This window comes from Myiozetetes cayanensis, unplaced genomic scaffold (assembly GCF_022539395.1).
Source record: "Myiozetetes cayanensis isolate MyiCay16 unplaced genomic scaffold, myiCay2020 scf27, whole genome shotgun sequence".
NCBI classification, from domain to species: domain Eukaryota; kingdom Metazoa; phylum Chordata; class Aves; order Passeriformes; family Tyrannidae; genus Myiozetetes; species Myiozetetes cayanensis.
Genome location: NW_026087488.1, coordinates 4,782,962 through 4,802,118, shown reverse-complemented (window position 1 = coordinate 4,802,118; position 19,157 = coordinate 4,782,962). Strand labels below are relative to the sequence as shown.

Here is a 19,157-nt window from a genome sequence, read left to right as displayed (position 1 = left end):
CTTCATCTTTGGGATCCAAATCCCAAGCCATCGGCATGTGAAATGCCACTTCCTCCCACCCAGGGAGCACAGCCCCATCCCTGCTCCCAAACAGCTCAGGTAGACCTGAGTACCTGCTGCTGAGTGTGTGTCGGGGGGGACACAGGGAAAAACACATCCCCTGGAAGCATCATTTTAAACTCAGTGGAAGAGGCTTGGGTTTGGTGGCATCTCTGCTGACCAACAGATTAAACCTGTCAATGGTAGAGTCCACATTCAGGCTCCTAGGTGGATGGAGGAGGTGAGAGGAGGAGGATAAGTAACATTAGATCTTGCTTTGTTCTCTAGGTGCCTTAATATGGGGCACAGGCTCCAGCCTGGCCTTTCAGAGAGTGGCATCACATCCCCCAGGCACCTGCACGGACACAAGCAGTCACAGGCAATGCCACTCACCCAACAGTCAAGGCCTCCGAGACCCTTCCAGCCCTTCTGGTGCCAGCAGAGATGCTGAGCAGGGCCCACGTTAAATGCTGGGAGTAAAGCAGTGTCTTACTTCTGTGCTGATGACTCAGGCTCGAGGGAGATGTGATGCCTCCTCACTCCTCAGACACCTCAGCCAGCTCTACGGAAGCGCAGCCAAGGTCCCTTTGTGTCGACACCCGCAGGCATCCAAACACTGCTCCGCCTCCCCATCTGTCCCCAGCTGGTGTGTCCCCCCCACCCTTCTCCACATGAGCAGCTCGGCCACGGAGAGTGGCTGAACCCCACCCCAGTTCCCCTAAAGCAGCACGTGGTACCTTTGGGCTGGGAGTTGTACACTGCAAACATGTTGATTGCCACAAGCTGGAGCATGCGGGTGCTTCCGATGGGAGGGGGGCTGTGCTGCAGCAGGACCTGGAACTCCCTCAGGACCTCCTCGGCCACTGCAGGGAAAGTCTCCATCCTGCAGACAGAGAGAGAGGCTGTAGAGTGCAGGCTGTGCCCCGGGATGCAGGGCAGGAAGTCGACATGGCTCACCCCATGTCACATCTCCTGGGGAAAGGGGAATCCCTGGGTGCTGTCTCCTGTCCAGGAGCCATAGGGTATGAAGGTGCAGGCTGCAAAGGAGGCAGCTGAAGCCTTCCTAAGAGATGGCAGTGAGGGATTGCTCTGTGACCGACAGGCAGCATTCCTTTGGCAGGAAAACACGGCCTTTATGAGTCACTTCTGACCAACCATTTTTTTCTACTGACTTCTACCAATCTGGGAGGGGTGCCAAGGGGCCAGCAGCTCACTTGGACCAGGAGCAGCCCATGGGACTCCCAAGAAACCCAGGCTGCAGCAGAATGCACACACTGGTGCCACATTGCGGATGTGGCAATTCCAGTGCATTGAACGTTGGCCAGAGCGTGCTTCCTCCAGAGTGGTGCCGGCCCCTGGGCTCCGCGCTGCAGGATCGGATCCCGTGGCACTGAGCCCCTTTCCCCCCCAGGGCTACACACTCCCCAGCACTCTGACTGAGCCCCTAAACTTCATCACTTCGAGCCCCACAGGACAGGGACTCGCCGGCTCGTGTAGCTGCTGACAACGTCAAAGCTGGAGCGGGTCCCCGCAGCCCACAGCGCTGCCGTCGCGCGTCAGGACACAGCAGCCCGCGGCTGCGGTGCCACGGCTGGGGATGGGGTGTGCTTTCAACACCATCCACAGGCACCCACGGAAATCTGACACGTTTATCCTGCTCTTCATCACTAAGGAAATTAGCTGAGGTCACTTTATCAGAGCTGTTGGATCCTCAGCAACCTCCCAGCTGAAGTGGGGTCAAAAACTGATCGCAGAGAGCACAGTCAGTTCCCAAAAATGAGAGGGATGTGGTTGGCCACAACAGCCCTCCCAGAGAGTCCTCACCTGGTATCCCATGAAGACAACTTTATAACCAAGAAGCTGCTCAAAACCTTGGAAACTATTGAGGGGGGGAAGGTTCTTCTGTCCCACTGCCTCTTCTGCTGCATTTGCTGTACTAATTCTTGTTCCTACACTAGAAAAAGCCACAGCCAGACCCCGCAGACTGAGTATCTCCCAGCAAGTGTCCGCTCCAGTTACCAGTGACATTGTTGGGTGTCCACATGGGAGCGAGGGAGCCAAAACCCAGATGCCTCACCCTTTGTGGAGTTGGGACAGGCGACCTCAGGGGCCTCCATAGCAATTTCCTCTGTTTTCCCCCAAGAGATTCAGATCTTGTGATATCAGCACGCTACAGGCTGGATTAACGAGCCACTTCTGGTAACCCACATGGGCAATTCTGCTGGGCTTCCCCAACACACTTTCAAGACAGTGATAGCTCTATTTTTAAAGACAGAAATGGCTTTCTTCTTAGCCATATTTCAGGGGTGCCTTTCAACACTTGAGTCCGCCTAGCAGCAGGGTACCCTCTCCCCCGGCACTGTTTGCTGGAGCAATTCAAAGTCACTATTACCTTCCCAAAAACATGGGCTGCAACAAACAGGCCCCTCATAGTTTGTAGCTGTGCAGAATAGAGTAGCTCCGTTGAAACAAAAGCACTGCTCTTCCTGCAAGAGGCAACTTCCCTGGATTTGGGGCACAGCCAGGGAATTAGAGTGAACTGATTGCTTCTAAAGACTTCCTAGCTTTGAGAAATCTCAGACCACTTCCAGTGTATCCAGCAACATCCTCCTAGGGCAGACAGGACTCTGGGGATGGAGGAGACCTTTGCAGGATGGGTTGTTAGTGAGCAGATGAAGATTATTGCCAGGGAATAACAACAAGAAGGAATGAGGGCTTCCTCAGCCCCACCAGCTGTGCTTTGATACCACAGCACATCTGGAACGGCGTGCAGTAACCCCACTGAGCTCAGAACCAGCAGGTCAGGAGCTGAGCGGAAGCTTTTAATAAATTGCTTACCTGTGGTTTTAGGAGCAAGAGTCCAATTAGGGCAACATCATCTTTTCCATATTTTTTACAGATAAATCACCAAGGATCCTGCCCAAAGAGAACTCAGCTATTCCTCACCTTTTACCTATTTTAAGCACGGAAGCTGTTTAACAGAGCTGGATGATCTTCTCTTCCTGTGTCATGGTATTACTTTCTAGTTCCCTTCTAAGTACTTCAGGGGATATTCTACCATTAAACATGCTTGGGTTTTCTAAATGACTGGCCTGGGAAGCAACTGCCTCAAACGCTGCATCTTAATTTCAAAAGAGTCCCAGGAGCCAAATGTGCAACTGATCTCAGCAACATCCCCATTAATCCCCTGCTGGCATCTGTTCGACCAGAGCTTGGCCACGAGCACGGCCCCACAGCGCCGGGGACCAGCAGCCCCCCGGATGCTCGGCCCTGCACTTCCCAAACCTTTCATGGGCTCTTGCAGCTCTCCTCTTTTCCTGTAGGCAGGAGGACATCCAGCTCTGCCTCCTCACCGCAGGCCAGGCTCCTGCCCGGGAGCAGATAATCAGTGCCTTGTGACTCAGGGAGAGATCAAGAGCACAGGCAGAGAGCCGATGGCTCTCCCCCTCACCCTGACACTCTTCAACAAATTGGCCAGCACAGCTCCTGCTTCCCGTTGTTTATGAAGGGCCCAAGATGAAGCATGTGACACTCCAGAGTGGTCATCCCAGAAAGTGCTGGGTGGAGGAAGCACCAAATGTGCACTGCCCTGCACTGCTGTGCTTCCCCACTCCAGGAGGGAAAGGGGAGAGAACTGTATATCTGAGTCAAAAAACCCCAATAGCAGGGACAAGATGCCCCTTTGAATCCACACTACCTTTACCTACGTGGCTTGGAAAACGTCTCTCAGCCCTGTAACTTGTAGCCAACAGTTCTGCAAGAGACTGAGGGAGCCAACAGAGCTCATGAAACTCCAGTTGCTTCCGAGGCACTGGCAGGCTCAAGCAGAGACCACCACTGCCAGGGACTGTCTGGATTCAGGCAAGGTCTCTCCTCAACAGCTGCTCCCACACAGCCCCATCCCGACAGTGAGGGCCAGTCTGGACCCAGAGCAGAGACAGCTCCATGGGAAGCCCATCGGCTGCGAGGCTGAGCTCTGCCCTCTGGGTCATAAGGATGTCCCCCAGGCTGGGATCACAGCCCAGGCTGGGATCAGGCTTGCTTTGCTTCAAGGGTAGCTGCTCAATTACTTGAAACCAGTTTCTGACAGCCATTGCCAAGGGCACTTTTGTACAAACCAGTTCCCACAGCCAGGGCAGCTCTCAGCTACGAGGTTTTCACCGAAATGGCAGCAAGGAGATGAAGGGCAAGGCTTGTCTTGACAAGCTCCAGACGGCAGCTTTCAGCCACCACATGGATTTGCCTCGATGGCTTTGTGCTCCTCGCAGGCAACAGCCACCAGGAGCCCCCCCAAGAGCTCTTCAAGGGTCGGGGAGAGTAGAAGAGGGGAGGGTAAACCCAGAAATTAAAGGGGAGGGAGCATGGTTAGATGATGGGAGAGAGAAAACACCATCTAGTCCCTCCTGTGTGTGTATCAACTATCTGAGCTCAGCCTCTGCCAGAGGGTCCCAGTGCATGGCCAGGAACAGGCTTTGTGGTGGGGGGAAGGAAAAGCCCAAGCTATAAGCAGTGTGGATCAGAGGGCGGGTAAGGAGAATAAAAACCAGGAGGCTAGGCCTGCAAGAATTCACACCCTGTGCCCTCAGCTCCAAACACAGCTTAGTTGCTAACAATATTAAATTCCAAAAAGACTTGTAATGTAGGAAAATAAAATAAACATCCTGCACACTTACCCAATCCTGGTAAACAGCTTCCCATGGGCATGGAGAAAACTGAGGATGAACCTTTTGTTCAGCTGCATGGGAAAAAAAAAAAAAAAGGAAAAAAAAATAGAGAGAGGAGAAAACAATTAAACTCTCTCCTATTTCCTGTGAATTAAGAATGTCCCCAGTGACAGAAGAACCTGGCCTGGATGTTGGGGGTGGCACTGGAGATGGGAACCAAATGGACATGCCCAAACTCTTACAAACATCATGCACAGAGGCAGAGGCAAGTGCCAAACAGCTGGAGCTGGAGTCGGGAGAGGCGGTGGAGACACAGCACCCTCTGCCGGGTCCTGAGATCCCGTGCAGGGGCTGCTGTGCCTCGGGCACCCCAACCCCGATATCCGCACCCTGGGCACCCCACCCAGATACCTGCATCCTGAGCACCCACACCCCGGGCATCCTAACCCCAATACCTGCACCCTGCACACCCTAACCCCCGTACCTGCACCCCGGACACCCCAACCCTGATATGTGCACCCCACGCACCCCAATCTGATACCCATGCCCCAGGCACTCCCAGGTGAAGGTCTTCTCCTCCATGTCTCACCAGCTCAGAGCATGGCACAGCCTGAGAGGTTCTGCAAAAGGAGTCCCCAAAGGCAGCCTTTCCCACTAGCATTCCTTTTGATGGAAAAAACAACCCCACAACCACCAGCAGCAGCCTGTTCCGTGCTCCCGACTGCGTCAGAGGCAGAGCAGCAGCTGGACAAGGCAGAGAGGGAGCAGGATGTCCTCCCCAGTGCCTTTCTGCAGAGAAGCCAGCATGGTGAGCTCAGCAGCAACGCTCAAAGCACTTGTCTGTGCCCTGCCAGGCGCAGCTCTCAGAAGCAAGGGAGGATTGGGGTGATGCTGCACCCTGTCATTTAACTCCAGCCTTAGGCAATTGCAGAGATGGTGTTCAGATGTACCAGCAAAGCCTCTGAGAGCCTGCAGCAGCAGTTGAACTGCCCAGAGAAGCTGTGGATGCCCTGTTCCTGGAAGAGTTCAAGGTCAGGTTGGATGGGGCTCTGAACAACCTGATCTAGTGGAAGGTGTGTCTGCCCATGGCAGGGGGGTGGCTGGAACTAGATGGTCTTTAAGGTCCCTTCCTACCCAAACCATTCCATGATTCTATGAACGTGGAGCTAAGAGGACACGGGGGAGCTGGCTGCAGCACACAGCATGAAGGCAGTTTCCTGCCCTGCTTCGGTCCACTAACTCCAAAACCTGACTTGAATAATTACTTACTACTGCTCAGGGCTTTCCCAGTCCTTATCTAAACAGCTCTGAGGAAGGCTGTGGGTGGGTAAGCACTCACTCTGCCCGGCCCTGGAGGTGGCCATGTCACACCAGGAGTGGACTGGCCTCGCTTTTACCTCCCCCAGAGCAGGAGGTTTTCCTCCCGCGCCCGTGCGCCTGCACAGCCTCAGCGCGGTGAGAAAAGCCAGGCTCCGAGCCCCGCGCGGGGAGACGCTCACCAGGAGCGGCCTGGAGCACCACCACGCTGCTCCCATTTGCACAAGGCTTTTATAGCTTCAGCTCCTCCACTTCCATTCACAGGGGGAATCAGAGGCACAGGGAGAGGATGAGATTACCTGGCACGGCTATGGTAATACCCAGCCAAGAGCTGGGCACATGCCAGAGGATGCAAGACGGGCACTGGGCGGTGCCTCCCAAGCTCCCTACTTGGTCTGGCAACATGGGACAGTTGTCACAGGCAGTCCCAGCTCTGGTGCTAGCTCCTGTTCCCATTTTCTGAGCCCCTGGGCTCATGCCATGACTGATGCCAGCTGCTCTGCGAGGTGGGATTGCTCGGTGAGGTGTAATTAACCCGGCTGCGTTCCTGGAGGACCCATGCCGGAGAGTGATGCCCTGCTGCAGAGTCGCTCCCGGGCCATGTGCAAGTTTAAACATAAAACCTGTCTCATAAAACAAGCCAGACCAATTAAACTGGCCCCCGCAGCAAGGGGTTCTTGCTTACTCACTATTTTACTGCTGCCCTAAAGAGCCCTTTTCACTAGAACTCAACTTCATTTGCCACCATTTTATTGACTCTGCAGATGGAACCCAGAAGAGACTGGGGAATACTGGGACAGCACAGCAAAGCCCTATTCACTTTGCCAGTGAAGTTTGGATACAGTTGATTCTTCAGCTTAGGACACCATGACAATTGAGAGCTTAAAACTTTTAACAGGTACTTCAGGTATTTTTTTTCAGTCAACAGCTTGTGGAAGCAGAAATACTGCAGCCCCTTTGGCTGCAATCACACAGCCTGACACAGATACAGCTTAAGGAATCTGAGCCCCCAGCTCAGTGCAAAAGCCTTCGTGGGGCAGTGGACAATGCTCTGCCTCACAACAAGCCCCTGTGCAAGAGCTGGAGGAGAGGGTCCATGCTCTGTGCTCTTTGATGGGGACTACGGAAAAGAGAAGGAACTTGTGGCCTGACCCATCTCTACCGGAAAGCAACACTCATGGGCAGTCATGGGAGTCAAAGAAGAAATCGGGGCAGAAGTTTTCCTCTAATGCCCACATTCACCCACAACCCTGGGAGTGCTCACACTGCAATCCCCCACACTGCTTTCCATCAGCAGGGGAGAACCAAAACTCCCCACCCTGAATGGAAAGTGACACCCAGCAGGGACATGCCCGGAGTGTTTCCATAGACGCCCAGCTCCACGAGGGCTTACCAGGACATTGGCTTCACTCCCATCTTCTCAGAGCAAGTTTCACACTCAGCCTTTTCATTTGCAATCCCAAGGACTAATCAGTCACACTCCACCCGAACCACTATGGAACTGGGACACAGATATGTGCATATATATAATTGCTTTTTTTAAGGAAATGTGATACCTGCCTCTAGGAATGATGCATGTTTCATACCTCTTGCCAACTTAATCACAAACCCAGCAAGCCCAGGCAGAGCCCTGTGTGCCACAGCACTGTGGCATCTCAAGCAGGCACCTCACGCTTCTTTCATCACTTTTTCTCTCACAGCCTCAAGGTTTTGATGAGCTCATCACTCAACTTTGGACCTTTCATCTCCGAGTTCACGCTAAGGCCACGGGCTGCTTTGACTGGGCTTTTCTCTGAATGACTGTTTCTCTACTGACTCACCTGTCCCTCAGCCTCCGGGAACCCTCCCAGCTGCTCCCATCAAATTCCGCTTCTCACAGCAGCGAGAGGGAAACAGTGAGAGGGAAACAGTGACCTCCACCGAGTGGGCCTGGCTTCAGAGCACAGAGGAGGAAGTTCTGTCACCGGCTGCTCTGCATTCTCATGGTGGAGAGGAACACTTCCCAAAAGCATTGCCAGCATGCTCACTACCCTCACAGTGCTACCATGAAACCTGCAACAACTTACTACCTTCTTATCACACTCACTATGCAGCCCAAAAGCAAGCCCCTTCAAAGATTTGCCAAAAAATGGTCCTCGTGCCAACGTCAGGATGACAGACTAGGACTCCCTGTACAGTTATATTGCTGCCCTTTGTGGGTAACTTTGCTCCTTGGGACAGAGAACCAAATGTGGATGGTTCCAGCCGCTCACTTGGGAAAAGCCCACCAAGAAAGGGCTTATACAACAACAAAACTATGTCAAAAAATGGATTTTGGCCCTTCCAGCTGAAAAGTGGGCATCACCGATACGGAACTTATGAGCATATAGTGAAGGCATTAGTTATAAAAACAAACCAGCTGTCAAGAAGAAGAAGGGGTCCCTGCACACAGTAGTGCCTGAAGCTGAAAACAGCTGTTTCGGCTGTCATGAGTCAGCATGTGCAGACAGACTAAATCCACCTGGGAAGAGGCAACCTCACCAGAGGAAGCAGCCCAGTGCTGCTTGGGGAGCATTCACACACCTCACTGCCAACCCAACTGGATTTGTTACCATGGAAGAAATCAACAGTGACTAACAACTTCTCAAGGAGCAGCTAAGAGAGCAGAGATAGCAACGGGCCTGAACAGCCAGCTCAAATCACCGCGAGGCCACGGGGAGTACGGCCTGACAGCGCAGAACCGCGGCGCTCAGACGGCTTCGGGAAAGGGTTGTCACGTCCTGAGCCAGGAGAGAAGAAAGCAAGACTCAACCTCCTCAAGAGACTGTGCACTGACCGAAAAAAAGGGTTGAAAATGGTGTCTCTCATCCCAGAAGAGCAGCCCTGGAAATGCCACCGGGGAGCACAAGAGTGTCATGATCTGGGCCGGGCAGCAGAGCTGCTGCACTTCAACCCAGTGTGGACCTGTTTGGCTTCGGGAGAGGAGTGCACAGAGCTCTGGCACCTGAGCATCAGCCCCAGCTGTGAAGGAGGCACCAAATAAGGGAAAGATTCTGGAGAAGCGACTCCTGGGGAAAAAGCATTTCAAGTTAAAAATTGTTACTTCAGGTTTGGAAGTAAATTTCAGGATCTGGTCTTTATCAAGCAAGGCAAACTTTCTTCAACATCAGCAAAGCATCTGTGGAGCAGAAAGTGGTGTCAGAGTCAAAATAGGCTGCAAAAGACAAGTCCATTAATCAAGAGACCAGATGCAAAACTGCCTGTAACAAATGCGCTGTCTCCACCGGAGTGGAAGGGACTGGAGCACAGCGGGATGTTCTCCTGAGTCTAGGGGTCTCCTCAGTGACAAGGGTTGGGATACAGACCACAGAGCCACACAGCTCTGCTCCAAAACACGTACCACACTCATCCCAAATATTTTCAGGGTTTCTTGGGCAGCCAGGCTTTTCCAGGCACAGCTTCCTTGCTGAGAAGTGTGTGAAATAACATCCAGGCACCCAAAACGTGCCATATTCTCACTCCCAGCTCAAGGGTTAGAGATACCACAGTAATTATTAAGATTATTCCTCTCTTTCCACAGACAGTTCCTTCAGAGCTTCACACCACCCAGTCCAAGAGCAGCAGTGAACCCACTACCTGCCCTGGACATGACTGTACAAACATGAGCCTTTATCCCACACCATCCCAAATTTGCAAGGCACAGTTCTGGCTGCTGTTTTCCACGGCAGTGTCACACTGAAATAATACTGAATGCTGATACAGAGCTTCCTGAAAAGCCCAGGATGTTGCAGTGGGCCCAACTGGCAGGATACCAGGAGGAGGTTTTACCACTACAGGTGTAATCTCAACAAAGTGCTGGTGAAAAGTGTTTTGTGCAAATGGCTACCTACACAAAAGAGAGCAGACAAAAGGGCTATTAAGACTGTCTGGCATTTTTGCAGTGTTTACAAGGTGCCCACAGAGCTGTGGGCAAATTCCAGCTGGGCTAATTACCATAATCACTCCTCTTCATATACCACCTGCAACCACAAATGGATACAGAGCTTGCCTTGGCTTCTTCTTGCCACGTGTTTAGTGCAGGCTTCTATTTAGCAGTCACAATGTCCTGCCTTGAAACAGATTAATCTCTTCAGCAATAGAAGCAATTCCAGTGAAAATCCTGCTGCTTAACATCAGACATCGCACAAATGTAAAATCCAATTTGCTATGACATGCAAGTAAGAGGGAAGCCTGATGTATCATGGCCTTGAGGCACAAAAAAATTAATTTACAGGTAAAGAGACCCTGAGACACGTCCTCATCTTTTGCAGTGCAGCAGCTCCAGCTCCAGGATACATCTCATGGCTGTAAGAGTTACAAGCCAGCAACTCAGCAAGAGAAAAAGAGGCATTTAAGAAGCCCCTTGGCAAAACCAGTGAGCTTTTGAGCTCTTCCTTCATCACTGCAGGGAGCAGGTGAGAGAAAAAACGTTAAACAAGAAAACAGTCCACTTTAGTAACATAAACATCAAGCTGTGGTAACTTCACTGGCTCCAAAACAAGTATCTGACCTATTAATAAATTCAGCATTATTTATAACGAATTTACTACCAGAACTTTCAATTCAATGAAAGCAGGTCAAATAGAATATTTATATGTCTGTGACTTCCTTTTCAGCCAAACTCGTATCTAAATTTGGTTTCCATGAATTAGTAATATGCAACATTCTTGAAAAAATACTACCATTAAACTGAATAAAAGCTGATTAAGAGACCTCTTAAACAGCAGTCTTCAGGGACCCCCACTGAACTGGATGGAAAGAGGATGGTAGAGACTCACTAACAAAATCTTTCATCAACAAACTGAAAGGAAATTCTGCTGTCAAACTGCCTGCGACAGGCAAAGGGAGCAGCAAGTAATGATGGCTACAGAGCATTCACGCAGGGTTATTATAATCGCTTCAAAATCTGGGGGTTTCCAGCATCAAGTGTCATGTTATGCATCTGGCATCACATGTAAAATTAAGTCTCCAGGAGATCGTGCCTGAGGCAGCTTCTCCAGAAGGGCTCTGGGGACTACAATGGCTAAATTCCCAATGCAATGTCCAGTAAAAAGGATTAAACACATCCCTTGGATGTACAAGCAGAGCAGGCACTGGGCAGCACATTCACATCTAAATACGGCACCGTCGGGGCTGACACTGAAATACTGCACCCAGTTCCAGTGCCCTTATTTTAAAAACGATGCTGAAAAATTGGAAAGGGTCCAAAAAACCAGACATAAAAGTGATTCAAAGGCTATAAATGATGCCTTGCAGTGAAAAATTTAAACAGTGCAATCCGTTTAGTGTTATCAAAATAAGACTGGCAGGCGATTGGATTGCAGGTTGCAAAGTGCCTCTGTGGTACTTAAGGGCTCTTTACACACACAGGACAGAAAAGCACGGGAATAAACTGGAAACATTCATTCTGCAAATAAGTAAAAGTGTTTCAGAACCAGTGCAATTATTACTGGAACGAACTCCCCAGGAAAAGGGTGGATTCTCAAGACTGGATGTCTTTCTGGAAGTACTGCTTTAGCCAAACACGAGTTATTTGGCTTCATATAGGAGTAGCAGGGTGAAATTTAAGGACCTGTGATATACAGGAGATCAGACTAGATGATCTAATGGTCCCTGCTGACCATAAACTCTATGAACCTATGCAAACATGCCAGAGAGTCCTCAGCTGAGATATCAAGTTAACTTTCGACACAAAACTTTTCACAAATTGGCTCTGGTGCTGCAGGTCGTTTAGGATACAAGCTCAGCTCTTCAAGGCTGCATCTGGTTAAGCACTGAAAGAGAGCTGACCCAGGCAGAGCCTTCTGTGTCCAGCAGGTAAGAGGGAGGCCACATGTGCACTGAAGCAGCCCCAACCAGCAAAAGCAGCTTATACTCAAACACTCACTGTTTGCCAGGAGTAAAAAGCATTCCCTTTCCTGCGACAGAAAACTGACACTAAGAAAATGTGTGATGAATTCTGGTCACAAGAGATCAGCTGTTAATGCAGCTCAGGGTGTTGTCAGCCTTCTTCACTACCCCGGAGTTGATTATTTGTGGGGTTAAAGCACAAAGGAGGGAGATAACATGAGAAATTAGGAAGGGTGAAGACTGAAGAGATTGAACCCTGAAAGGCTTAGAATGGAGTCAGGCCAACAGAGAAGACATTTGGACAACAGGCTGAGCAGAGACAGAGCCTTCCAGAAGGATGACAGCACTATCGCACGCAACCTCCACACTCCTGCTCTCCCAGCCACTCTCACCGGCTGGGATAACGGGACAATGGGAGCCACTCCCAGACAGCCTGTGCCTCAGGCTCCCACAACCTGGATAAAGCTGTCCACCCTGCTGCATTCCCAGAGTACTTCCAGAGCCTTCACTTCTACCTGGACAGTAGCACACAGGGCACGAAGGCATCTCCCTCTCCACTCTGAATTATGCAGCAGGGCAATCTGATGGGGAGGAAGAGTAGAGCCAAGGACAGAGGAAATGACACAGACTCCAGCAGGTTCCACTCCCTGATCCTCCGGAAGGAAGTTTCTTTCCTAGTACCCACCTCCAAAGTGGATACGAAGCCTGTCTGGAAATGGCTCATTCAACACTGAAAAGAAATAAACATTCCCTATGGCAGAATTAAGAGGTTTGGCTGTGGAATACGAGGTGCCAATCTCAAAAAGTCTACAGCAGAGAGCAGGAAAAGTTGGCCTGGGCCAACTTCAGACAAAGATCAAGGTTAGACTAACAAAAAAAAAAAATCTCAAGAGAAATCAGTGTCTACAGCCTTCACCTTGCTCTGGGAAATCTCCCAGCCCTGCTATTAAGACATTTTACTTCCTTTACCAGTACTGCCAGTTCTGGCAGCATTCTCGTCTCAAGTGCAAACTCTCCCTCCCAACACACTCTGCAGTGCCTGGATCATCAAACCCACTGCCCCGAGGAAGGACTCGTGTGCAGCAGCAGGAGGGGGTTTGGTTACACACAAATCCCTGGCTGATCAGCACCAGCAGGAGAGGAAATGAGGAAAGAGTGACTGACAGGGAAAGGCGGTTTCTGGATGGTTGTACTTGGTTTTAGAGTATGAGAAGCTTGTTGGAACTTGAAGTCTTGCTCCCCTCACCGCAGCCTCTCTGAGCACTGGGACAGAGCAAAGCCACTCACACAGGCACAGCTCATTGATGTCCTTGTAGTGTTTCCACCTCTGATCCACCACGATATTTCCACACATATTAGCACCAGATGCCTGTTGCCAGAAGGAGAACATGCCAGTGCCTCTGCCGCTCAGGCAACATTAGTCCCTGACTTGTTCTTCACAGTTAAATAAAACCACCAACATGGTCTAAAAAGAAAAGGGGGAAAAAAAAAATCAACACCAACTTCTGGAAACTCTTACCAATAGCTCAGCCTTCACTTTCTGGGTAGTGACAAAAGGTCAAGTTGTGCTGGAAAGCAACATGTGGGCTCTACATGACATGAATGCACAGGCTGAATTGGGGACCAGGCTCCGTGAGCTCTGCCAAGCTGTGGGAGCTGTGGTGGAGCAGCACTGAGCATCCACGGAAGATCACGAGCCCAGGCCAAGTGGAACAGCATTTCTGGTTGGATTGCTAACACAGGAACTGCAGCTGAGAAGGTTTTTATCAGCAATTTAAAGTCAAAAACAGTTTATTAAAAAAAAAATTAAGTGCAAGCAGGGATGGTGCACAACTGGCAGGCAAAAAAAGCCAGTGCTGAACTGCATGGCTGAGTGTCACGTCTCAAACCCAGCGAGGCCAGGAGTGTGGTTTTGGTGTTTAACCAGTTTCAACTGCAGCCTGGCACTCTTTTACTTCCTCCCCAGAGAAGTCTTCTCACTGCTGGGGGAAAGAAACCAACCTCACCACGCGAAACAAAACGGCTAGAGTAAAAATAAAGCCTCAAGGTGGTTTGGTGACCGAGGTCATACCAGTAGGTGGAGGGGTTGCAGGCAGGGGAAAGCACTCAGAAATACTCATGCTGCCAACCAAGAATGAAATTACAGAAAAGGAGGCAGGGCAGAGAATTAACGTGAGTCCAGCAGTTAAGAGGCTGAGATGTCTCTTTCACAAGCCACCAGCTCCCCCATGCTCAAAAAAGTTTGTAAACTGTTTCCTAAACACAAAGGAAAAAAAACCCAGACCTAGTCCTGACCTCCACGAATGAGTAACCAAACCCAACAGCTTCCTGCAACTTCACGGGGGTGAGGAAAATGAGGGCAAGACAGAGGGAACTCCATGTTTCTCCCTCTCAAGTCCCGCTTTGGGCACGAAGATTAAGGATGCAACAGCTCTTGCTGCTGTCTCATGTGGGTGTTGGATAAAGGACAGAAGCATGGAAGGGCAGCCCTTAGCTGACTGCTAGTCCCTGGCATTCCCACCACCAAGACCTTCTCTGCTCGTTTTTGTGCCGCAGAGGAGGCTCATCAGGGGCGGGCAGCACTGCAGAGGTGTGGATCAAACACAGCTAGAAGCAGGCTGGAGGGGAAGCACAGCCATCCCCTGACAGCAAGGCCAGACCATAATGCAACAGACCACAGAGGAGATCACTCACATCAAATACTAGAGAGCATCTAACCATAGAGGGGACAAACTTCCTGACTTAACACAACCCACCCTCCTGTGACAAGGCGCCGACAGCACCCTGACCAAAGGCCTTGCTCTAAGAGCTTGTATGTATCCCACTACCCTGTGTGGTGAGAAAAAAACCCAAGGGGACACTCCCTCGTGTGTCCCCTCCTTTGGGGACACACCCACACCACCGCTCTGGTGGGGCTCAGATGTTTAACCGATGTGAGAACGGCTTCAGCAGGCAGCACACAGGGCATGGCCAGGCATGGGCTAGTGGTTCCCATTCCCTCCACTCTGCACAGGCATATGGTTTCAGGCTGAAAATCCCCTGAAAGCGTGCAAGAGTCAGCACAGGACATCAAGTGTGGCCTGCAGGGTAGTTTTTTGGGGAGCTGTGCCCCAGCAGTGGGGAAAAGGCAGCACACCTGACCTTTGATTCTGCCCAGCTAAACCACAGGCACAGCGGCCTGGGCTCATTTTCCAAATCAGAGGCTCCTAAAAAAAGGATCATTCCAAAGACTCTGCCCACCTGACACCATGGAGGTAGCAAATGAGGGAGCTCTGTACTCCATCCAGCAAAAATTATTCATAAGAGCCTGTACAGAAAAGACCAATCTTTCACTGTCCTGAGGAAAAGCACCCAGCCATGCTGGCAGTGAGGAGAAATGCTCCCCACCAGCCTGGTAGGGACACACCAAAAATAACGAGTTCCCCAAGCAGCCTCTTATCCCTGCATCTACATGGAAGAACAACCATCATTAGAGCAATACATCATTTCCACTTTTGCCTGTCACTTACCTCTAGTCATGTGTAATGGAAAAGAACTACAAGGTGAAGGAAGAGCTGAGAGTAGAGGGAGCAGCTCTCAGAAACAGGGGTGTCTCTGGGGTATATTTGCATGAGCGAAGCTGGGCGATGCTCAGAGACACCTAGCTCACACCACAACAGCCTTTTAAAAAACCAGACACTCCCAGGGAGCAGAGGCAGAGACACCAAGGCAACCCCAACTCCGAACATAGGTCACTACTGCTCCCGTGTGTGACTGGTCCAAGCAAAGGACAGGCTGATGGAGCAGAATGGCCAAGAAACCCCCACCAAAACTGCTACCAGGCTAAAGTGAGGCTTTATCCCACCCTCTCCAGATGCAAAGCCCAAGAAACAGCTCCACCGGATGAAAAATTGCATGTACTGAAACCAGGCAGGAGAATGAGCTTGCTCAGTCACCCAAGTGGCTGCTGCCCAAGAGGAACAAGCACACAGAGCAGGAACAACCAACATCACTAAGGAAAAAAGGATGTGAAACGTGCAGGAGCTGAACAGCACAGTGGCTCTTTTCACTAAGAACAAATGTCCTCTGCTGAGGAAGCAACTTGGGCAGCCCCAAGGACTCGCCAGTGCTCTGGGATGCACAGGCATTTCCATTTCCAAAACTGCCTTCTCCAGTCTCGGACTGTGACTGGGCTGCAGAAGTGTAAGTGGATGCAGAACCAAGAAATACGGAAGGTGAGAGATGTCTCACCTCGTAAAGAAACAAATCACAGGAAGTTGTGAAGATAGCCCCAACCAAGCATTGCTGGATACGTTTCCAGTTAGCTGAATCCTGTCTTAGAGGGAAGAAAGCAGGACAGCTCTTAAAACCTCCACTGCTTTGAGAAGACAGTGCCCACATCCTGCTGCCCACACCTATTTCCCTGTGTGCTTGGCACTCATCTGATTTTCTAGGATTTGGGAGATGGAAGGAGACGAAGGGGTCCAAAAGAGACCAGCACTACTCATCTGAAAGAAAATACAAACAAGCAGCCAGAGATACACACTGCCCACAGCTCCAACATCACCACTGTCTCCTGGTACCCACACCCACCACCAGCACAGAGGGACACCTGAATGCGTAACAAGCTTCCAAGACAAACACAGTAGGAAACAAAGAAGAATTACAAAAGTAAGAAACCACCTATAATCAGGCTATTGAGAGAACTTTAACCTCTTTTTGTTGTGTTTTTGGGTTGGGTTTTCTTTGGTAGACCTCCTGGTGGTATTTACAGCTCACTTGCAGAAACCCTGGTGCTCTGTCCACACTCCCTGCTGCTGAAAAGGAAGGCTGTGCAAAGGAATGGAAATTAAAATCTGCTCTGAACTCCACAGTTAATGATTCCACCCCAGTTTCTCTGCTACTGCAAAGGGGCTGTTGCTCCCAGCAACCAGGCAAATGCAACACCTCTGTGGCTGACAAGGAGACTGGAGGAAAATAGGAATGTTCCTGCAGCTGACACTCGGGGCTGTGACAGCAGACGCGACTCAGGTCTTTGCTTACCCGAGAGCTTTTCGGGTGGCCCCATCAAACTTTTGATAGTTCTGCAAGACTGACCTCTCACAAAGAGGCTAAGAGGCTTAATTCTTTAATGATGCTGAAGTATTCAGACATCTGGAGAGAAGTATTATTCAATTAGAGTCCTGCCAAGGGAAAACCTCTCTTACCTAATCTTAGCTGCAGCTATGGAGCATCTTTATTAGTGCCTGCATGCTGCGTGGTAACACAAGGAAGTGTCTACTGCAGAGCACAGGCAGCAGGCAGCAGCAATTGTGAGAACCTTAACTCAGCATTTCCTGACAGGAGTGATTAAAATCTCAAACTCAGTGTAATATTAACACTTTCTCAAGAGACTGACAGCCCGTTTGCCCTGTTTACTTTACCAATTCACAGTCTGCACAGCAAGCTGCAGATGGTACTATCAGATTTAAGATGAACGTAGACCCACGGCAAATGAAACCAGTGGCAGAGAAGAAACGGCAGAGACTCAGTCCTTCAGCTCACCTTGCACTGCCCAGATGTTTTTAAAAAACAACTGCTCACTGGTTCAGCCTCCCTCTTTGCATTTCTTATTCAAACTGCACACCAAGTGACCAGATACCACCAGGTAAGGGGTCAGCCTGGGCCCTCCTGCCCCTGCACACCTAGAAACACACAACGTACAGCGAGACCGCAGAGAACAGCCGTTCACACAATGAAACCCCAAAAGGCTGTGGGCAAAAAGGGCAAAACCCTGAGCACCAAACAGCCAGGCTGCAACCCAAACACTTCCTCAGCTCACTTTGAAACTGTCCCATGCCCTCTGTGCCAGTAGTGCCAAATCCATTCACAGGGGAAGATTTACACCCCTCAGTGCAGACAGGTGGTATGCTCTTTCAGTTCTGCATCTTCTTAGAAAAGATGATGTAGCAAGCTGTGGAAAAAGCAGCTATGCCAAGCCTGTACCTAAACACACAGTGCAAGGCAAACTGCCAGCCCTGCACTCCACCTTCCCTTGTCCCAGCAATGGCTGCAGCACGAGCTGCCCTTCTGCACACTTGGCATCCCACATTACTAGCTCCAGCCTGTGGACTCCTAACCCTGAAATAAAGCAATGTTTGTGCCTTTGTATAGGGCTGCATAAGTAAAAATAAAGTCAGAAATGAGAAGAGATGTGTAAGCATGTGCTGACGGGGACATCACGCACATCAGTAGGTCCTGGGAGAGTAATTGTGCAGCATCTCCCTGCCAAGTGTGTCACGTCACAGGACTGGCACCTCACCACCTGCGCAATGAACAAAGCGACTACTGAGGGCAAAAAACATCCCAATTTAATTTTTTATCACCTGTAAAACAGCCAGCATCCTCACAGTCAAACCCCCAGTCACCTTTGGCTGGGTTAGAAGGAACAGCTTCCATCCGAAGGGTGCAAGCAGCCTCTCTCCCACACTTCTGCCCAGTACACGTCCAGAGCTGTTAAAATCTATACTTGCAGTGCTTTATCTGCTTCTGAAATCTGAACTGTAAAATCCCCTTCTCTGGCCCAGAAACAGCTGCCATAAGACTGATGCCTGCAGAGCTACCTGCAGAGCACAGCTGTCAGGGCAAAACAAAATAACACAGTTTTCCTCAGCCTTTTCAAGGGCTACAGCTGGCAAGGAAGGGACCGATGACAGAATTAGACTCATTTCCCCAAAATGACACGCAGGAGCTGGCACACATCCCCTGGGAGCAGAGCTGTTCCCTTCCGCCCGGCCGGGGATGTGGGGCAGAGGTGCTGCCAGGATGAGGGCTGCTGCCTGCCCCGGCCATGCAGGGCCCTTCCGAGGCCAAACAGTGCCACACAGCGGCAGCTCACGGCTGCTCGGCTCCAAAACACACAAGGATGCCGCGAGGAAGAGGCTAAGAGTCTATAGCTTCGAGGGGGAAGGAGTACAGAGCTTCCACGAGAGAGCTGTTTGTCTTTATCCAGCCCCAAAGCTTCCCAGATCGGGAGCTTTGGCAGCCGCACAGATTTAAGGTTTCCTTTCCACACGGTTATTCTTGGTGACGTGGCCACGCCACAGCCCCATAAGCAGTTCTGCCAACTCGAGTGCTGCCCCACAGCAGGCACAGACAGCCTGAGTATAAATACCTTGTCTGCCAAAACCAGCAGTTCCCAACCCCAGGCCCTCAGCTCCCCCCTGCCCTTTGCCATTCATTGTATCTCTGATCGCGTTGCCTCTCCATGATCAGAAAGCTTGTGCTTTCCACAAGCCAATGTTTCAAACA

General features: G+C 50.7%; 1 protein-coding gene across 4 annotated transcripts in view; it reads right to left on the bottom strand.

Moving 5' to 3' along the window:
- Positions 1-19,157, bottom strand: part of SMG6 (SMG6 nonsense mediated mRNA decay factor) — a 109,480-nt gene that overhangs the window by 79,478 nt on the left and 10,845 nt on the right. For all 4 annotated transcript variants that reach the window (XM_050321595.1, XM_050321594.1, XM_050321596.1 and 1 more), the window contains exons 9-10: positions 4,713-4,774; positions 777-922 (exon numbers count right to left, since the gene is read on the bottom strand). In XM_050321595.1, the coding sequence (XP_050177552.1) occupies positions 777-922; positions 4,713-4,774 (208 nt within the window). The remainder of the gene's footprint in view (positions 1-776; positions 923-4,712; positions 4,775-19,157) is intronic.